This window comes from Belonocnema kinseyi, chromosome 1 (genome assembly GCF_010883055.1).
Source record: "Belonocnema kinseyi isolate 2016_QV_RU_SX_M_011 chromosome 1, B_treatae_v1, whole genome shotgun sequence".
Lineage (NCBI taxonomy): Eukaryota > Metazoa > Arthropoda > Insecta > Hymenoptera > Cynipidae > Belonocnema > Belonocnema kinseyi.
The window spans coordinates 18,503,254-18,525,474 of NC_046657.1; the positions used below are offsets into that span (position 1 = coordinate 18,503,254).

General features: G+C 33.3%; 1 protein-coding gene across 2 annotated transcripts in view; it reads left to right on the top strand.

Moving 5' to 3' along the window:
• LOC117178386 (protein NDRG3-like) overlaps positions 1 to 14,269 on the top strand; it is a 193,235-nt gene extending 178,966 nt beyond the window's left edge. For both annotated transcript variants that reach the window (XM_033376045.1, XM_033373222.1), the window contains one exon: positions 13,958 to 14,269. In XM_033376045.1, the coding sequence (XP_033231936.1) occupies positions 13,958 to 14,050 (93 nt within the window). In that variant the 3' untranslated portion in view covers positions 14,051 to 14,269. The remainder of the gene's footprint in view (positions 1 to 13,957) is intronic.
• Positions 14,270 to 22,221: the final 7,952 nt, after the last annotated feature.

Genomic DNA, 22,221 nt, shown 5'->3' on the forward strand with positions numbered 1-22,221 from the left:
TTCTGAGGTCGGATTCGGATTCAGCGCAGCAAAAACCTTCGGGTATACTAGGTCTGGTCTCTGGTTCCGGACCTTTGTCAAATTTTGTTGGCCTGTGTTATTATTATAGCATTCAAAATTGTTCAATATAATTGGATAATTTGGTTTTAAAAATTCGAATTTCAAATTGTTTATAGCCCGAAAAGGTATTTCGTGAAGCACTACGAAACTGCACTGTCGATGAAAGTCGCATCTGCCTTGGAAGTAATTTTAAATTTGGATAAAAAATGCAATTTGTAATTTTCTTTTTTTTTGTATTGATAAGTCCAAATGATGTGCTATTGGGAATACATTCAATTTCAACGTTTTCCTAAATGTTTAATAATTTCCGAAATAATAAGATTCTTTAATGTTCTGGGGCACTTTTCAAAGCTATTTTCATACAGTATCCCAACAGTTTATGCGTAGAAATGAAAAAAGATATGCCCGCTGCGCGGGCACATTCTCATTGCGCTCTGTGCGTAAGGCGCTTCGCGCTAAGTTTGAGTGCAACCAAGGCGCCAGAGTACGCTCTCACGCTTTGCGCTGGTTTTCGTACGTTTAATGCGTACACTTTAACTACATTTTTCCAAGTATCAATATTATAACTTAAATCTAAAACTGTGATATAAACTGATGAGGAATTACAGCCATAAATCGAATTGTAGAAATTTATGAAGATAATTCGTAAATCTTGTTTAAATCTACTAAAAACAATGTTTTAAACTGACGGATCTCTTAAAAAAATGCATATTTTTTAAAATGATCCAGCTTTTTGTACTTTTGTCTAATTAAGAAATTTCATGAGAACAGTTTCGAAATACATATATTTTACATCTAGTAGAAATTTGGGTTAATATTTCTTAACTTATCCAACAATTTTTTTTCTTTTGTTTTGAAAATTTTGAAAAATATATAATTTTTTGAATTTTTATAGAATTTTAAAATGTCATTAGGATAATTTTCAAATCTTTTTCTTTTTTGTACCAGAAAATTTTACAAAAACTTATAAAACTGACAAAAATTTGTACCCAAGTAGCCGTGGATGCAAAGGTATTGCGGGCAAATTTATGATTACCCCGCCCTAGATATAAACCTCTTCAATATTTTTATTGTACAAAACGAGTATTTTCTAAAGAGATTAAAAATTCCCCAATAGCCTACTTAAACGTAATACCAAATTTTCACATTATTACAATTTTTCTCATACTTGAAATTTTTATACTTGAAATTTCTTTCCGACTAATACGTTTATTTATAATTGAGACAAAATCTTTGATAACAATTTAATTGTTTTAAAAAATGAATAAAATTCCAAGAGATATTGCTGACAGATATCCAGGTCTTCTTTCAGGTTTTCACTGGAAGTATTACTGTATTTTTTCACAAACTTCAAATGTATATGCATAGCTAACTTCTGGGTAGAAATTGTACACTTATGGGTTTTTTTTTTTGAATTTTATAAAACAAACTTATGTGGATCATATTTAAAAAGTAAGTTTTTATTCTTATTCTATTGCGAATTTTGAAAGCTTATGTTGAGTTTCAACTCCATGTACCTTATGTTGACGATTCTGGATAAAATTTACAAAATAAATTTTTTCTTATAGGAACTATGTTATACTTAATGGGGTTGAATTTATAAATTGAAATTGTCAATTTTAAAAATTATATTATTTTAATCAATTAGAAAAATTAAGTTATACATCAAAAATTGTTCTAAAATATTTTTAAATATACTCTTAAAAATGATTTTAAACATCGTTAAACAATTTTCCAGGGATCTATTGCCAATTTTCTTATTTTCTTGAGACTTGAATTTCTTCTGCAATTTTTTGAAAATCTAGCAAACTTGTTAATTTTAAAACAATCAAAAATCATAGGATATGCGCTATAGCCATTCACCTACTGAATCTAAAGCCGCTTCATTTTTTTGTTTAGGACTATCCACCCCAAAGAAATCATCAACACCCTCCTTTTTTATGTTTTTCAACCACCGTTTTTATGCAAGTTTGAGCGCGCCTAGGGCGCGCGACTGTTGGTTCTCGCGCTTCGCGCTTGATAATGTATTTACCTTGCAGTACGCGCTCGACCTTTCCAGATAGACTTTTTAAAACTAAAGGTTAAAGTATCGACAACATTAATTAGGTGATTGTGGATTCTCTTTTGTTAAAGCTCCTTCGGCTTCAACGAATATATTCTCATCACGTATCTCGTGCTTGGCACTCGAGTTTATCGCTGAAATTTTATAGCATTCCCATAAATGTATACCTATTATTATAATTCGTAACTTGCATTGGTATTAAAACATACGAGGTTTCATTGTCCCGTTTTAAAAAAATGCGCATTCTTTAAAAAAAAATTTTTTAACGTTTTATTGGGGACCATTCACAAATTACGTGATACATTTTTCAGGAAATTCTGACCCCCCCCCCCTTTTCATGATACTTTTTCCATGGGTCGTTATATGGAGAATGATACTTCCAAAGATTCCCCCCCCCCCCTTAAACGTATCACGTATTTTGTGAATGACCCCTTGCAACTTTTGTCGTTTTTCCATCAAATGAATTGGCTCATTTCCAATGTTTTCTTTATGATTTAAACCTGACACATACGGTCTACTACCTTTTGGATTTTCCATTATTTTGTATGCTCTCAAGATTTGAATTTTTTATTTATCAAGAAAACTCAAAAAGTTGTTATGATAATCTTCTAGGGCATTTAGAAATCAAACTTTTTCTTTCTCTAACATTTTTTCATATCATCCTTTAATTGGCTTAAAAGGTTCATTTTCATGTTTTTTTTAAATTTTGTAAATGCTGTAACTCTAATCATTTTTTATTTTATGAAAAAAGTCATTAGATAAATTGTTCGAATTTTTAAATATTATGAATAACGGTACAAAGAATTCTTGAATTTTGAAAAAATAGTCTCAAAAGTATTCAAGAGTTGCTCACTTTTGAATTTTCATCCAAAATGGCTGGCTAATGAACTTGACCTTTAATTTAGGACACCAAAAGAGTGTGCCAGAGGCCAATCTAATAGATTAATTTTTTTAAAAGTTATCGAGTTCACAGACAGACATGCATACAGATATACAGTCATACAGAAATACAGATAGACATTCAGACATACAGACACATTCGTAAAAACCTGTTTTTCGGATTCAGGGGGTCTCAAAACGTGGACATTTGACAAAAACTGGGGGGGGGGTCAAATTTTACACAAATCTAATACCTTATATATCAAAATCTGTAATTTAAACCTATGAAAAAAACACTTGAAAATAGCCTTATTATTTCGCGTCTGGAGTGGGTAGACCCCTTAAGAAATCAAACGTTTCACTTATGGCGTATTCTAACGTTAAAAGACAGGACGTATTTCTTAACCGATTTGAAAGTTTTTTTAGAAATGCTCAGCAATTAATTTTTAAGAGAATTGTGGTTTGCTTTTTTTTAATTTTTTCATAGAGCAATAATATATAAGCAAATATAGTGACAAAATTGACCATTTTGGCTTTGTGAATTTTTATCTCAAGAAAAAATACAGATAGAAACTCACTATCAGCCGGAAGTTTTGCACATGCATACATAGAACATAATTAATTTTAATAATATTTAACTTAATTATTATAAACAATTTCTATAAACAAATTCTTTATAAACGAGTTTTCCTCATAGCTGAATTGATTTTTCTGAACAAAGGTGATTCACAATTGTCTTTAAAGCCATTTATATACTTTAAGCTTTATCAAACATAAACAATATAGATTGTTTATAACAATTTAGTTAAACAAGTCTCCTAATCGGCCGTTTCCTCATAGAAAAAAATGTTTTTTTCTTCAATAATTATTAGAGTGACATTTATTGCGGTGACTAAACAACGAAATTAAATAAAGAATAATTTATGATTATTATAAAAAATTTTTTTAACAAAACTGAAATTATCCGACAATAAGCAAACAGTGATTCCAAAATTGGATATGGGACATTAAATAATAATTTGCGTAATTGTTAATAACAATTTTTGTAGCAAACTGTCCATAGCAATAAGGATGTACTTGCGTTTTTAGAAGTCACCTATCTTTCATTTGTTTCATGCAACTTTCCGAAAAATAAATGCGGAACAAGTGAAAATAAGGTGCAATAACGCTGTACTTGCGTATTCAGAAGTCACTTATTTTTCATTTCTTTTGTACGTAACTTCATGAAAAACAAATGAAGAACAAGTGAGTCTTAACTAAAAAGTACAATTCCAGGTTCACCGCTAGGTGGGTATCTCTCGCATGCGCTGTCTCAAGAGAAATCATAATTTTCGTTTATATAACTGAGAGAGGCTGCATTGAAATTATCTTTATATGATTTGCTTTTGGCGTCATTTTAAAATATCTTCTGCAGGTTTGTACATTTCGATTGTTTGTATTATTATTTCTAATAAAAAATGGATACTCTCAAGGTAGGTAAGAAGGTCCTTTGTGATTTTCTTATTGCCAATGAGAGTACTGGCGTGCAAGGTTTGTTAAGTTTCATGCAAACTGAGTGCAATCTTGATCCTGGACATCTAGAAATAGTAGCTAATCATTTGAATTTGTATTTTTTACCTATATTTCAGAAAAAATGGAAAGAATGTTTAAGTATAAAAAGTCAGTTTGAAAAGAGGTTCAAAAAGTGGCTAAAAACTGACTTCGTTGTTACTTTTTCTGGGATAAAATCAAAAGGAGGAAGAAAAAGTTCGAATACAAAATTCGAAGATGCTTCTGCTGCGACAAAGAGACGAAAATTAATGTCCATTGAAGAGAGTTTTACGGCTTCTGAGATACAGGATGCATTTCTGCGAAGTTTACGAAAGAGTGGAAGAAAAAAAAATGCAAATGCTATAGTCGTTCTTTTTAACTCTGACGATACTGAAAATTTAAACATTTCAGGTAAATCTGACTTTGAATCATATGTGCCATACTCTTTAGAAAAAGCTTTAGCTTTAATGCAACAGGTCAGACTATCAAAGTATCAATATATTACTATTCACTTACAGGCCAAAGAAAGAAAGGCTGACATTTATCCTTCATATGTGAATGTATTAGAGATTAAAAAAGATTGTTATCCTTCAATTATTCGAATATCGGAAGAAGGAGCCATGGTTGAGCTTCAGTCTCTTATTGATCACACTCTTCAACGTCTTTTTAAAAATCCGAATTTATGCCTTCCCATTTCAGAGAATAAATTGAATATCATTTATTTGGACTTTGAAATTAAATATGGCATCGATGGACTGTCAACTGATGCAAAATACAATCAGAAGTTTAATAACAACGATTTGACCGATGACTTTTTTCACAGCATCAATGGTGCCAATATGGTTGAGGGTAAAGCACACGGGAGAAACAGTTCGGATGAATCCTCATAGTCCCTCGCCAAAACGTTGTATACCTATCATGATTAAATATGCAAAGGAAACAAAGGAATTAACGAAATCGGAAATCAAAAATATTAAGACACATGTTCAGAAACTAAGACCCACAACAATTATTACGACTAATGGTGTGTATATAGTGACAACAGAAATGACGCTGACTATGTTGGATGGAGAAGTTTGTACAGCTATCACTGACACTCCATCATCTTCTACCTGCTACATTTGCAAAGCGACACTATCGCAAATGAATCATCTAGAGCGTATAAAGCAGAAGAAATAAATTGTATCCAGCTTAGAATTTGGTCTTTCTACTTTGCATGCCTGGATTAGGTTCATGGAGTGCATACTACATATTGCTTATTGGTCACAAATCTGCAAATGGAGCATATGCAAGAAAGAGGATAAAGAAACGATGAAAGAAGCTAAGAAAAGAATTTGCAACGAATTTCAAAAGAAGATGGGGTTAATAATTGATCAACCAAGTCAAGGATCTGGCAACTCTAATTATGTTAATACGGCTTGTAGGTTTTTCGCGAATGTTGATCAAGTGTCAGAAATAACTGGAGTAAATAATGAACTCATTAAAATGTTTAGAAACATACTACAAATGTTAGTTAGTAGCAGAAAAATTCCTCTTCTCTTTTTCAACAAGTATGCTTTTAGGACACCAAAACTGTATGTGAACTTATACCCATGGTACTACATGCCTTCTTCAGTTCATAAAATACTGCTACATGGGGAAAAGTTATGGAGAATTTTATGCTGCTAATTGGTATGTATTCCGAGGAAGCTTCTGAAGCCAGGAACAAGGATATCAAGTAGATTGGACAGTTCAACACACGAAAAATCTCAAGAGCAAGAACTCGATGAACTAATAGAACAATTCAAATCTAAAAATAATTCGAGTTCTGAATCGTAATTTATTTATTTTAAGTTTTTTATAATAATCTCTCAAAATTGTTATTAACAATTACGCAAATTATTATTTAATGTCCCATATCCAATTTTGGAATCACTGATAGTTTATGGTCGGATAATTTCAATGGAAAACCGTCCTTTTTGCATGTAAAAAAATAAATCATAGTTTTGTTAAAAAAATTGTTTATAACAATCATATAAACTATTCTTTATTTAGTTTCGTTGGTTAGTCACCGCAATAAATGTCACTCTAATAATTATTAAAGAAAAAAACAATTTTTTCTACGAGGAAACGGCCGATTAGGAGACTTGTTTAACTAAATTGTTATAAACAATCTATATTGTTTATGTTTGATAAAGCTTAAAGTATATAAATGGCTTTAAAGACAATTGTGAATCACTTTTGTTCAGAAAAATCAATTAAGCTATGAGAAAAACTCGTTTATAAAGAATTTGTTTATAGAAATGTTTATGAAAACAATAGTTGTTAACTCATGCTAACTTTTTTGTTACAAATTATGACTCTTATCAAAAATATTAGCAACCAGTGTCAAATAAACGATTTTTTCTATGATAAAAAAACACTAATAAGAATTTGTTTAGGTTGTTTCTTTAGGAAGAAAGGTACATTTCTTAGCACTTTCATAACAAGAATTCATTTTTCTTTAAGACCTGGCAATTCTTTAACCGCGATTAGGATGTCATCCAAATGAAAAAGAAGACAATGATCTTTCAACCGTTCTAGCCCTGGCGGACCGCAGGAACCGAATGGAGCCTCTACAAAGTACCCTTAAAGACCCCATTGGGTCCCCATTCGGTTCCTTTTTAAAAAACTAAAACAAAAAAACAGCAAAATCAACTTTAAAATTTTTTCCACTCAGATTCTCCGTTAAGATTTGCCTTAGAGACTCACTGAGTAATCGCAATACTTTTTCTTGCAGCGTTAAAAACTTTAAAAAATAAAATACCTGTCATTTACATGGGCCGAAGGCGCCTTCAAGTGCATCTTCTTTTAGTAACAGTTAATAAGCGTTCCGTCAATAACTTTAAGAATTTTGTCTGAATGCTAGCGCCATGCAGTGGAAACCTTAGACAAAAACGCTGCGATGCAAGAGAATGTTATTTTTAAACTTCGCGCGCAACATACAACTTGAGATATTATGGATGTGCTTGAAGTCACCTCCAGCAGAAGTTAATGACATCTTTTTAAATTTATAATGCTGCAAAAAAAGTATTGTGATTACTCCATGAGTTTCTAATAGAAAGTTTAACGTAGAATCTGAATTTCAACAGTTTAAAATATGATCTTGCTGTTTTTTTAGTTTTTAAAAAGGAAACCGAATGGGGTCCTTACGGGTACTTTGTAGAAGCTCCTTCTGGATCCTTCGGTCCACCAGGGAGGACTTTCGACGTGAGTTTCGAGAAATACAAGGGGGAATTTATTAATCCGAATGTCATGCGTGTAAACTCCCCCGAATTTTTTGGAGTAATAAAGGCCGTTTTGTGACGATCCTCTTTTGTAATCGGAACTTGCAATTAACCATTAGCTAGTACGAGATTTGTAAACAGTTCCGCGCCATTTAACATAGCCAAGTGATCATCGAGATTAGGTAACGGAATATTAATTTTTCCGTACAAACACCTGTTTCTTTTTATTTCATAATTATACCTTTCATTATTAGATGCTTTTTAATACATGCTGAAAAAGCTTTAATACTTACCTGCTTACTTCCGGGTTTTTCAGTTATCCGCATTTCCATCGCATTTTTACAACACAATTCAAAAGTATTTTTCGATACCGTATCGCAGAACCTATTTATTAACTGTACTAAGTCCTCAATCTTCTGTGTTTTTATAATCACCGGCGTGCAGATATTTCAAGGTGACGGCTTCTCCAGAAACAGCTGGCATCGGAATGGGAATCGTTAATAATTTTCCTCTTGAAATTTTTCCTCCTTCTAAGATTTCTTTCTATGCGTCCTTAAAGTTGAAAATCGAAAGGACGTGAATGTAATCCGCACTTTATACACTAATAAAATTAACTGAAAGAGTTGGTAGTTTCACGATCATGTTTGAGGTAATGTCCTCGAGTACGCAATTAATCACATTAAGAACAGTTAAATAATTTTAGCAATTCGCGGAGAGGATCAATTGATCACCCTCTCTGTGATAGATCACTCGCGGATGGTCTGTGAACGTACAACCCGCAATCACGTCTAATGCTTGAGCATCTTTGGGCACTATTCTAAAACCCACTTTTTCAAGGAACACAACATCCACTGAAATATCTAAGTACACAATCCCAGGCGAAATCGTTTGGTATTTCTGTGAACCAAAGCCTTTGAATGTTATACTGTCGCGTAACATTTGAAGATTTTCGGACAAAACCACCATGGCTTTGATGGTGCAATCAAACGTTCCGAAATCCACTGATACATCCCGTATTACTCCATCTACTACCGGTTTTTAGATTCTCATTAGAGAAGGTATTAGATTTGTGTAAAATTTGACCCCCCCCCCCGTGTTTGTTAAATGTCCAAGTTTTGAGACCCCCTGAATCCGAAAAACAGGTTTTTACTAACGTGTCTGTATGTCTGTCTGTCTGTGAACACGACAACATTTGAAAAAATTAATCTATTAGATTGCCTTTTGGTACACTCGTTTAGTGTCCTAAACTAAAGGTCAAGTTCGTCAGCCAGCCATTTTGGATGAAAATTCAAAAAGTGGGCACATTTTGAATATTTTTAAGAACACTTTCTTAAAAGTTTTCAAAAATTCTCTATACGGTTATTCATAGAATTAAAAAAATGTAACAATTTTTCCCAATGACTTTTCTTGAAAAATCAAAAATTACTAGAGTTTTAGCATTTTCAAAATCCAGAAAAACAAACTAAAATGAACGATTTAGGTCAAACAACACAAGATACGAAAAAAAGTACGGAAAAGAAAAACGTTGATTTTTGAAAGCCCTACAAGATTATGATAAAAACTTTTTCAATTTGGTCAAAAAGTTGAAAATTCAAAATTTGATCGTACAGAAAATTTTTGAAACCACATTTTTCCAGATGTATAAATTCTATGCATGGTTGTTCATAGTACTTCAAAACTTAAACAATTTATCCTTCTGAATTTTTTTATAAAAAGAGAATTATCAGAGTTAGAGCATTTTCAAAATAACAAAAATAAAATGAACATTTTAAGCCAAACCACGCATGCTTTGAAAAAAAGTCAAGAGAAGAAAAACTTTGCTTTTTGAAAGCCCTACAGGACTATGATAAAAACTTTTTTAATTTGGTCGAGTAGTTGAACACTCTAAATTTGATCGTACCAAAAATAATGAAAAATCCAAAAATTCCATTTTTTCGTCAAATTATGCAAGATACGAAAAAAATGAAAAAGCTCGAATTGCGCGCCCTAGAAAGAACTGCAAATTTAGAATGAATCACTTTTCGATATAAGCTACGAGAAAAAATGAGATAAAACTTGTTCATCCAAAAAAGAGCTATAAATTTTGATAGGACAGTTAGTTTTTGCTTTAGTCATAAAAAATAACGTTCAGAATAAAAATATTAAATTTTTTTGAAAAAACGACTAAAGGTACAAATTAAAATTAACAGACAAAAATGTTCGCCTGAAAAGATGTATAAATTTGTTAATTATCATTTTTGGATAGGACGAGTAGATTTTGTTTCAATTGTAAAAAATAAGATTAAAAATAAAAAATTAAATTTTTAGAAAAAGGACAGAAAAGACGAAAGAGGACATAGGATCCCATATAGGACCCTATATATGTTCCTGTATTAAACCCTATGCAGATGCGCAGTAGTTTTTATTTAATCGTAAACAACCAGATTAAAATTTTTTTTTAATTATGAAAACAAGGAAAAAAGAATTAGTATGATTTAATTTTTAAGCATATTACGAATTGTAATTATATATTTCAGAGCAGCTTACAATACAATTTAGAGGAAAATAAGAAACAAATACAAAAATAATCATGATAAATACAATTTGCTTTTTATTTTGCAATTTTTTAAGAAGTAATCCCTGGCAGAGTTACATAAAAAATGTATTATAATTGATATAAAAGTGTTGTGTATAATGTAGAAAAGTTGATAGGTTGGACAAAATCGAATGCGAAGCACGAGATACGTGATGACAGTGTCTTCGTTAAAGCTAAAAGAGGTTTAACAAAAGAGTTCAAAATCACAAAATTACAGTTGTCGGTCCGTTCACCTGTGATTTTAAAAGGTATGTGCGCGAATGCGGAAGAAATGAAAAGACTAAGCGCGGAGTGCGGTTTCCCTCAGTCGCGTGCCGTAGGTGCGCTCAAACTCTCGAGCTAAGCTTTTTTACCGAAAGAGAATTCACAATCACAAAATTACAGTGGTGGATGTTTTGAGTCTTAATTTTAAAACGTTTGCGGAAGAATGTGCGAAAATATAAAGTCCGAGCGTGTAGCTCGAGGTAAATACATAATCGAGCGCGAAGCGCGAGAACCAACAATCGCGCGCCCCAGGCACGCTCAAACTTGCGAGCGAATGGTCGGATCGCAGTCAACACCAATTGAATTTACTTATGCTTTCTTGACTGTAGGCGGGACAGTGCAGTGCCTTTTCGTGCATCCAGAATCATTGTAATTCAAACAATTTAATTATCTGCAATCATCCATACAGTCTCTGGAGATATGATGAAACCCGTTGCAATCATCCCATTTCAATTCCCGCTTTAAATTTTTCAATCGTGGTCGACGGTCGAGGTTCTTGCCATCCTGCTCCTTTTTTGGATTTTTTGTCGAAGCTGTTTTATTGTGTAAATCCAATTTAGTCGCTCCCATTTCGAAGGTTTTACCTTAGTTCGCATTAAAATCCTTGCCCCCCTCCCCCCGGATTCTCTCGTCCACTGTTCATCAAGACGTTCATGTTTCAAGGACTTGCTCCTTCGTATTGGACACATTTAAATTCACATCGTAACACAAACTGACCTTGGCGTAAAAATATGAGCTTCCCAATTGCCGAATAGGGCCTTTTAAGTGATTGCGCGAGGTTTCCAAGACAATGAACTCCGGCTATTGATGCAATTCATTTATACTTCGGATACAAAACAGCCACTCGCGAGCTTTAACGCTATCACCTTTACCATCAAAGTCACCAATATCCTTTGACAGGTCCAGAATGGCTCAATAACTCGGGATTGAAGTTGAATTCTCATTATTATTAACATGAATAGGATTTCTTTGCAACGAAACTTCGTTAGACATTATTCGTTCCATCAAGGCATCACGACGTCGATAATCTTCTAGCAATAAGATCAACAAAAAGGGTTGAGACCCTCCTCCCTCTAGATTCTACATTATGTCTCTCATTATTGGCGGTAGGCGTCGCCACCTTCTCGAAGATATTTAGATTGTCATTGTCCTGTCCCTAATCTCGCCTAGCTTGGAAAAATCCCGTACCATTAACAGCACCAACTTGCATATGTTCCCTGTAAAAAATGTCAATATGATCCGCGTTAAAATTCGGATTTATTCTATTAACAATAATTGTCTAATATAAGTGTTAAGAAATCAAACACTTCACTTATGGCTTATCGGAATCGTATCCGAAATCTTTGCGAGATAGATAAATTTCTTTACGGAATCTTTTACATCTTTAGGAAATCATTAAAAGCTTTTGAAAAAAATTTTTAATTATTCGTGACATTTTTTAAATCTTTGTTAAATTAATGGCAATTCATTCATGCATTTGCGATATCTTTGCAAGGTTATTGAAATCTTTGTACAATATTGGAAACATATCGAAAATTTTTATAATATAATTGAAGTCTTCGTGAAATCTTTGGAAAACCATTGAAGCCTTTATAAAATCTTTCAAACCTATCCAAAATATTTAAAAACTTTGTGAAATCTTGGAAATCGTTAAGAAATCATTGGAATCTTTGTCAAATCTTTTGGAAATCCTTACAAATCTTTACGAAATATTTGGTAACATTTGTGAAATTATTTAAATCTTTATGAAATCTTTGACAATATGAATTTTATACCTGTATTTATTATTATTTATTATTTGCTATTTATTGTTTATTTATTATAATTTATCTGCCATTTTTATCTAGTACCAACCACTTTGTATTGTGCCCCGAAAGTAACCCAAAAAATAGAAAATAGCACTCTATACTCGAATGATTCAACTGATTTAATTGTTCTACAGATAGATACATATAGTGTTCTACAGATAGTGTCTCACTGATTTACAGTGAAATTCCACTGTTTCAAATTAAGAAAGAAGTTTCTAATCATATTCAGGGGAAAGTATTTAAAACTAATTTTAAGTTTAATGAAAATTTATTATTTGTTGAAACAATTTTTCCCCCTGTCAATCCTGAAGATGCATTATTTTTCGAATAAATAATACAGTTCATGAAGATGAACAGTAACATTTTTTATTTAACATATTTTTTAATTGTTTAAACAAACGTCTTTTGTACTTTTCGCCTACATAGGCTAATTTTTTACATGTATGTCCATTTGAAATTAGTCCTTTTGACCGGTCTTGAGGCGAACGAGTGAATCGAGAATATATTAAACTCAAAGAAAGTGTCCGCTTAGATTAGGTAAAACGTTTAATTAAAAGAGTTAAACATTTAGTTACTTTATGTACATTGTTCTTGTAAATCAGTAATTTGGACAAAATTGCTAAGTTTGAGAGTTTATTATTTTCGACAGATTAGGTATAATTGTATTATCTTCAGATTAGACAAAATTTAGTTGTTATAGAAATATATTAACTTACAGTAGCCAATATTTCGTCTAGTATCGCGAAAATGAATTTGAAGTTTGTTGTTTTTATCGCGTTTCTTGATATTTCAATATAGTTATCACATACAATCGAAACAAATGTAAAGTATTATTACCGCATCAGGAACTCTATATACTATTAACATTCCCGCACATTTTAAGTGGTAAAAAGCGTTTAATTGTCCAAAGTAAATCTGAACTGTCACTGCTTCCGATTAGGCCGCTGTCATTTTATTTCGCTGCTCCCATAATGCACCGGTGCTCTTCCGATAATTCCATCAGACACCTATTCTCAATACCCCTATTACAGCTATACTTATAAGGGGTTTGACCATACGATATCCCCCGATATATGGAAAATGGTCAAGGATATTCATTTTCGCTGATTCAGGAATCTTTCTAAATTCTATCGTTCATTTTCAGCTAAATGTTTAGATATAATAAGGAATAATATCCCTGCCATAGCTCAATTTTTTTGCCGTGTATGGTTCAGGGAGCTCGTTCATACGTTCGTTTATACGAATTGTTGCAAAATACACATAATTGTATTTTCGCATCTTTAGAAAGCTCATTTTTACGATACCGAGTAAGTTCATCATTTGTATCCTTTTCTGAACTATGCTACGCATATATCTTTAACATTAGAAAAATTGATCACTAGCGGATACTCATTTTCAATATGAGAGAGCAGTATTAACGCCACTCTATTAAAAAACATTTTACTAAAGTTATAAACTATCTATGAGGCTCTTTATTTAAAATAGCAGTTAAAATGCACTAAATAATAAAAGTAGAATATGTGTTATCTTTCAGATCTCAGATTGCGGGATGGTGCTAGAAGAACAGCCCGGTAAAGTGAGTGAAGCCTTTCGACTCTTTCTACAGGGTGAAGGATATGGTAAGTGAGCGCCGTCGCAATGAGATAGAATTAGAAACCAATAACAGATTGAAATTATTTATCGATTTTCACTGACGATGATCGGCATATTTGCTATTACGCATAAGTCATACATCATCTCTAAGCACACTCAAAAAAATGTTCGTTTGTAACAAACAACAAAATTTATTTGAATTCATATAATTGAATCAAACAAATTTTTTGCTGCAATTAAGAAAACGTTTATTTAATTTTAAGAAATGGAAACTATTTGCCTTATCGATTGAAAAAAAAATTGTTTAGTACAATTTGTTTTATTTAAAGAAAAAATTGATTTTTATTAAACAACCCTACCGAAAGAAATCTCTGGGTTTTCTTTAGCGAAATAGCCTGGCCCATTTGAGTCTATAAACAAAGTCGATTTAAAACAAAATAGTCTCGGAGATAGTTTGAAAAATTTGGGTCTTTTTCCAGATCCTTTTAGTGGTCCTTTTAAGAATGGTGCGACGGTAATATAATGTTCCTTTTGTATTCGTCACGTACCGGGCGGGCAGAGTTATTTACAGTAGTCGGTCGTGGCTAATCCGCTCTCCCTTTTTAAATTTCTCTTCAAATTATTAACACTTTTTTTTAATTGATGAATTTTCTCATTATACTTATTTATAATTATAACTTATATACAATTGTCTAATTGAATTCAAAAATGTTGTCTTTTTTGGCGCATCTCATTCCATTTACGAGAAACGTTCTGTTAATTCCAATTTTAAGCATTAAAAAAAAAGTTAGATATCTGAAGTCATCGAATCCCGTAGATTCCGAATTATTATGTTTTAGGCTGTTAACTATGAAATTAAAGAAAATCTACTTTTAAATTTTAATCCGAAAGCTTAACAAAGGACCCTTGAGTGTCGGCTACTCTATTGAGATAGCTTCTCTGCTTGTTATTTATGATCGTATTCTTATTTCAATTTCGGAAAGGATATTTTAAAGCCTTCAGACCATTTGAACGAGCTTTCTGGACCTTTAAAAATATCTACCTGAGTGCCTGCGGAGAATTTCTCTGAGCTTCTTTGACCTAAAGAATTTTTAGTATATACTCAAAGATTCTTTTCGGTAGGGAATGCATTTGTTTACAAACTGTTTATTCGAATTCATAAAAATATTTATTTGATTCCAACCAAAAATACAGTACAAAGCAGTACTAGAAAGTGCCACTAGGCGTGCTAAAGCGCTGCCGTTGGTTCCTAAGGGACTAACCTAGAATCTAAATCAATTGATCATGTGATTTATTTGAAGACATTCGTATTTTTTCAGTGTTGTATTATTTTAAAGGTTCTGATTTACTATAAAATCATAAATTAATTGAAAAATTGACGCAATATCTCTAGTTTAGGAACTACTTGAAGGTTAGTGTTTTTACCTTGGATATAATTGATGATTTCGGATGTAAGAATTTTTCAAAACTAACCTCCTTTCTTTATAAAGATGATTTACGAAATCAATCATGTTTTTTTCTATAATAATTATCACTGTATACTTAATAGCAGGAACACTTATATATACATTCAATTCAAATGTCTAACTCTGATTCATATCTCCAGAATAGGGTTTAGAATCATAAAATGTATGAATAGTTTAGCTCAGGCCTTATTGAATAAAGAATAATTATTTGTATCAGAAAAATCTTTGTGTTTCTTCATGCGAATTACCCTTCCTCTTTATTTTTGGTTAAACAAATTAAAAGTTTAACATAGTATTCCTTCTGTATCATGCAACGAAAACTAAAAAAACAGCAAGATGCGCATTTAACTTGTTGCAATTCGAATTCTACGTTAAATTTTACATTTGAATGTCATGGAGTAATTTTAATAGTTTTTTTTCAGCGTTGAAAACTTTAAAAATAATAATACCTGTCATTTACATGGGCAAAAGGCGGCTTGAATCACATCTTATTTTAGTAGCAGTTGATAGGCGTTATCCGTCAGTAACTAAGAATTTGTGCTGGGTGCTAGTGCCATACAGGGGACACCTGAGAAAACAAGGCTGCGCCACAAGTGGCAACATATGCTACTGAAATGATTATGCATGCGCTTGAAGTCACTTTCGGCAGAAGTTTATGACATTTTTTAAAAAACTTTTTAATACTTTAAAAATACTATTGCAGTAATGTAAAATTTAATGTGGAACCCGAATTGCAACAAGTTAAATGCCCAACTCGATGTTTTTTTTAGTTTTTGTTGCATAATACGGAAGGGATACTATGTACTCGGTCCGCTAGGGTATAACCTATGTAAAAACGATTTTTCCAGTTTTTAAATTTATTTTATGAAAACAACTCAGTTTATCTACACGAGTGTGGTGTGCAGAACATAGTTTTAACACTTTTTGATCGTTCTAGTTTTTGGTGCCCGATTTCATACCGCACACCTTTTTAAAGGTCGATAATTAACCTTAAGAAAATAAAGATAAAAGGGTTTCTAGCTGCCTCCCACGGACACGCTATATTTAAAGTCGCATTGCAATTTGTGAAAAATTTTAGCGTTTTTCCCGAGGGGCCAGTCACTGCGGCAATCATATGATTTCCACCTTTTTTGTAAGCATGTTGCAATCGCCGTTATTCAGTGTCAATTATGGCTTGAGAGCGAGAAGCAAAATACAGTGGTAAGTCGTGGTAGTAAGTATGGAGATAAACGTTTATTTTCGGCCTGCTGGCCTTAAAAAATTGACTTGCTTACACTTCCATTTTTTACAGAATTTTCTTACAACTACGTCTTACAAAGTACTATCCATGCACACCTTATAACTAATCCGCTCGCTCCTATAGCCTAACCTTCCTCGCTGCCCCTCGCCTCGCCTCGCACGCATTTCGCTCTTGTCGCTATGCCTCGCATTACCAGCCTCTCTCTCCGCGGCTAACACCTAATACTTAACTATTATTTGCAATATTTACATTTCTCTTACATCTACTTTCTCTCCTATTTACAATCTATCCTTCTCCATTCCTCTTCCTTCTCTTCTTCTCTATCTTACCCAACACCCCCTTCACCTATGCTACTGCCCTTTTGTCACCTTTTTCATGCAGCAATACCTCCATTCTAATCATTTCATTCCGATATCCGTATATCCCAATTTGCGCTAAAAAATGTACAATACATTTGAAGGTTATAACTAAACTCCAAATACATTTAAACCCGTGAAACTTTTCTGAAATGAAAAAGACAACTTAAAAAATAATTAAATTTCCAAAATGAATTAGATTTTTGACAGTGAAGTTTTTAAGATAAGAAGTCGAATGTTAAAAAATAATAGTGTGGAAATTGGAATAAAAAAGATAAACTTCTAATAAAAAAGATCATTCTGAATCAATGAAGGTAAATTTTCAATGTGCATAGTTAAAGTTATAGTTAAATGTGCATCATTTAAGACGATTAATGCGCATAAAATAGATGAATTAGAACGATTTGCTTCGACTGATATGTATTTGCTTCTCAATGGAATGGAAGCATCTAATGTGTCCCCTAAGGGTTTACATTTTTCTTACACTTTCTCTATTCCTTTACACACCCTCCACACACTTACTTGGTGGTGGAAGGGGGACTTACAGTTTAAGGTGGGTTCCGAACCACCAAGAGCAACAGCCTTTAAGTACTTAGAGAAAACCTTTTTCTCTAGAGGTACCGGTCCCACGACTCTCCGGAGATGAACAACTCCCTTGCTAGGTTAAGTGTTCACCGCATGGGCCACCGAGACTCTTCCAGAGTGCGAGGCGGGAATCGAACCCGCAAGCCGAAGGAGTGGGTCCAAAGCCTACGCTTTAGCCCCCACGACCATCGTCCCACTTCTTATTTGCTTCTCAATGAAGGAGTAGATATTAAAGAGTATTTTGGATCTTTTTATAAAACACCAGAGAAGTTTAAATTTATGATGGGAGATAGAGATTTAATCACGGAATTAGTAGCACGCGTTAATTCCATAAAATTACAACGTTGGAAGTTACCAAAGAATGAAAGAAAAATCGTCTATGCTAATCAAAATTCAAAGTCAGGAAATACATCTAACAATGCAAACAGTGAAAAGGCTAACTGTGAGAAGGAAAGAAAAAGAGTTATAGATGAAATTACCTCCTTCGCGATGCACAATAAGGAGAATTTGGGTGCTGATATTTATAAAAAAATTATTAGATGAAACTGGGGTGGAAATAAAAGCTCTAGTCGACGCGCAGAATGCTTTGGTTGCATGTTCGTATGTGGCCAAAGTAAGCTGCTCAATCTGCCGAAATGTTGTTTTAATTAATTGAGTAGTGAGGAACAACTACGGAAGATGTGTGATTTCAAATTTCCAGAGGCACATCAATTTACACTTTCTCCAAAAGAATACGAAATCTTATTCGAAAATAAAGAAAAATACACCGTTTTTGTGTATAAACCAGACCAGCTCCTCGAAATCACGAACGGAAAATAATATTGCCTTCTCGATTCCATCAACTGAAATTCAACATGTAAGTGATGATCCTTCTGACGAACAAAACGAAGAGCAGCCTATGGAAACAAATCTGGAAGAAAATATTAAAAAGTACGATAATGGAACCATTGATTTTATACACTTGGCCCCAAAGCCATTCTCCTTGATTCCAACAACTGTAATTAAAAATTCGGATGATCATCCTTCTCATGAAAGAAACGAAGATCAGCCAATGGAAACAAATCCTGAAGCAAAGCTGGAGAAGCACAAAAATAAATCCATTAATTTTTTTAACTCAGCTTCAAAAGCATTATACGTGAATTGGGGGGAATGAGCTGTCAGAATAATTACCGGACGAATTATTCTGAAAACTTATGCCAATCTGATCTGGACTCATCAAAAAATGAAGAATCGCAGTCTACATTTCTTGCCATGTTAACAAGAGCAGCAGAAGGAAAATTTCAGAACAAGAAGCGGGGCTATAAGTATGAAGATTCAATGAAGGTATTGTCTACATATTGCTATTTGACATCAGGTAAAATTTTGTATGAAACTCTCGCAGCAAACTTGCCATTACCCTCAGTCAGTACTATTTCTCGCACTATGAACAAATCAAGTTCCATAATCGTTGAAGGTAGTTGTCGCGTAATGAAACTAAAGGACTTTTTAACAGCCAGGAGTTTGCCTTCATCTGTTTGGCTTAGCGAATGCGCTACTAGAATTGTAAACCGTGTTCAATATAATCAAAAAAAAAATTCCTAAACTAGAAACTTTTTTAGCTACTTCAGCTAGTCATCGAGGACCATTTCTTGAGCAACAAAATTGCCTCTTCATTGTATATTATTATGGTTCAGCTGTTAGTCATAGACAGTCCTTCATTTTGTTTATGCTTATTTGGCACGGACAACAGATTTCAGACTCATGATGTTAGGAATCGATGACGTTACATTATTAAACAATTACTTGAAGCTTCAATAACTGTAGTAGGTATTTCATCAGATGGGGTGGTCGTTTGCTGAGAGCAATGACAATCGAAAGAGGCTTAGGAGCAAGTGATCTAGAGCACATCAGCGTGGCCGAAAATCTTACTATAATTCCAGGATTCCATGCAAAATTATTGCCCAAAATTATTTTTACCCAAGACACCGTTCATATTGGCGTAAAATTGAGAACGCGTTTCCTGAAAAATTCAACTGTCCTGTCTATGGGAAATTTTCTCGTTTCTGTGGTCCACATAAAAATTGTTATGGATAAAGTTTCAAAAGATAAGCATTTGCTCAATACAAAAAATGTCTCTGCTAAAGACAAAATGAATTTCGATGCGGTTATAAAACTTTGTGATCCCAAAATCTAGACACTGTTGCTAGAACATGTAGCTAGAGGTGAAACTACAAGAGCATACTTGAGAATGATGTATTTTTGTGTGATCTCATATCTGTCGAAAACTATCGATATTCAAAATCGAATCTATTCCATTTGGTACTGCGTATTTTTCTTACGAATGTGGCAAGCATGGTTGCATAATTCTCCTAATTATTCAGTTAATGACAATTTCATCTCTAGAAATTCTTTTCTGTGCATTGAACTGAATGCTCATAGCCTTATCAACGCTGTTCTGAAATGTTTCGGAAACAAGGATACCGACAATCTTATACCCTGGCTGTTCAGCAGTCAGACCTGCAAAAGCTTTTTCAGGCAATTAAGATCCATGCTGACGACCCTCTGTACAATGGTAATTTCTCTCTTTCAGATTGTCTAAAGAGAATTTCACGCATTCAGTTGCAATCAGACATTTCAGTTATGTAGTTCACCTAAGTGGATAATTCGAATGCCAAGACGCAGATGTGGATGTAGGAATGATTTTCGAGGGGACGAATTCTCTTCCGAGTGTAAATGAAATTATTGGCACACTTGAAATGACAAAGCGAGAAGCCCATTCAGTAATCTGCAGTATGGGTATGAATGTTGATACACAAGAGACGGATAAGAACGATTTTACTTGTATTTCGCCGGACGTAGATATTGCTCCTGAAAATGACGACTCTGATGATGGGGAAATAGAAATGGCGACAATGCCAAATAAAATTCAATTTTCACAAACTGTTCCAACGAAACAGACTGAATTGTTGGAAGATCTAACAGTTTTGTCAAGAATAAAAGGGAATTTGGAGTTGAGAGATTATTGTAATCATGAAACTGCATTATCAGAAAGTAGTCCTTTTACATTAGTGCACGACTCTAGTGGAAGGGGAATAGTCGTCCGAAAGTCGTCGATTTGCTGGCTTTTGGATCAAAATTCGGGCAAACTAAGCAGCGACATACTCCAAAGAATTCGAGAATCTGAATACGCCTCCTACACTCCAATAACCCTGGCAGACCGAAGGAACCGAATGGAGCCTCTACAAAGTATCCGTAAAAACCCCATTGAGTCCCCAATCAGTTCCTTTTTAAAAAACTAAAAAAAAACAGCAAAATCAACTTTTAAATTATTGTAATTCGGGATCTACGTTAAAATTCCCTATAGAAGGTCACGCAATAATCGCAATAATTTTTTTGCAACGGTAAAAAGTTAAAAAAAAAAGAAGACGTATAACGCCTGTTGACTGCTACACTTCAAACGCATCAGCTGTAAGTAGCAGTCAACAGGCATTATAGATCTTGCATATTTTTTTAACTTTTTACCGCTGAAAAAAGTATTGCGATAACTCTGTGAGTTTCCAATAGAAAATTTAACTTAGAACCCGAATTTTAACAGTTTAAAAGTTGATCTTGCTGTTTTTTTTTTGGTTTTAAAAAGGAACCGAATGATGATCCAACGGGGTCTTTACGGGTACTTTCTAGAGGCTTCATTCGGTTCCTTCGGTCTGCCAGGGAATGCACATAGCATGGACAATACTGATATGATTAGAGAATGCAATGCAATAAATATTGGGGACTGGTGCTTATTCGAACACGCAAAACTAAGGAAATGTTTTGTTGGCCTTGTTCTGAGCTTTGCTTACATGAACCAGAAGAAGTATAAATGTAGAGAATATTCCAGCATTTATGCCAATATCCAAGGAAATACAAAAGACATTGGAGTTTTATGTCAGTGGTTTGGTGTAATGGGAAACGGATATTTAACCTTATTGAGTATCAGTCCTCACAAATACACCAATATAAAAAACTATAAGGTAACAGTACCTAGTCCTAGTATCACCCAAAGTGGTTTAACAGTAACGCCCAACGTATATAATGCAATAAAGCATCTTCTTCAAAGAGAAAGAAGAAGGGAATAGGTTCATCTAATGACTGGTTTGTAACAGAATATAATCAATATTGCTTTAATTTAAATTTATTAGGAAAAAATACTGAAAAATGAGGAAATTAGCTCAATTTCGTAATATTTTATTTTAAGATTTATGTTCAGTCCAGGAGATTTTTTTCAATTACTCTGTTTATCAAGGATGCGAAAAATGTGTGATTTTATGTATTATTAGATTTAATTCAAAGATATATTTGGTTCAATTTCTCTATTTTTCAACGACGCGAAAACATGTGTGATTCTATGTTTTATCAGATTGAACTTAGTCAAAGAGATGTTTCGTTTAATTTATGTACGAGGGTGGATTGATAAGTTTCCGGCCTGACCAAGAAAAACGTTTTTAAGAATTTTTTTTTTTTATTTCTCAACATAATCTCCTTCAAGGCTGATACATTTCTCATAGCGGTGTTCTAGTCTAGTAATGCCATCTCTATA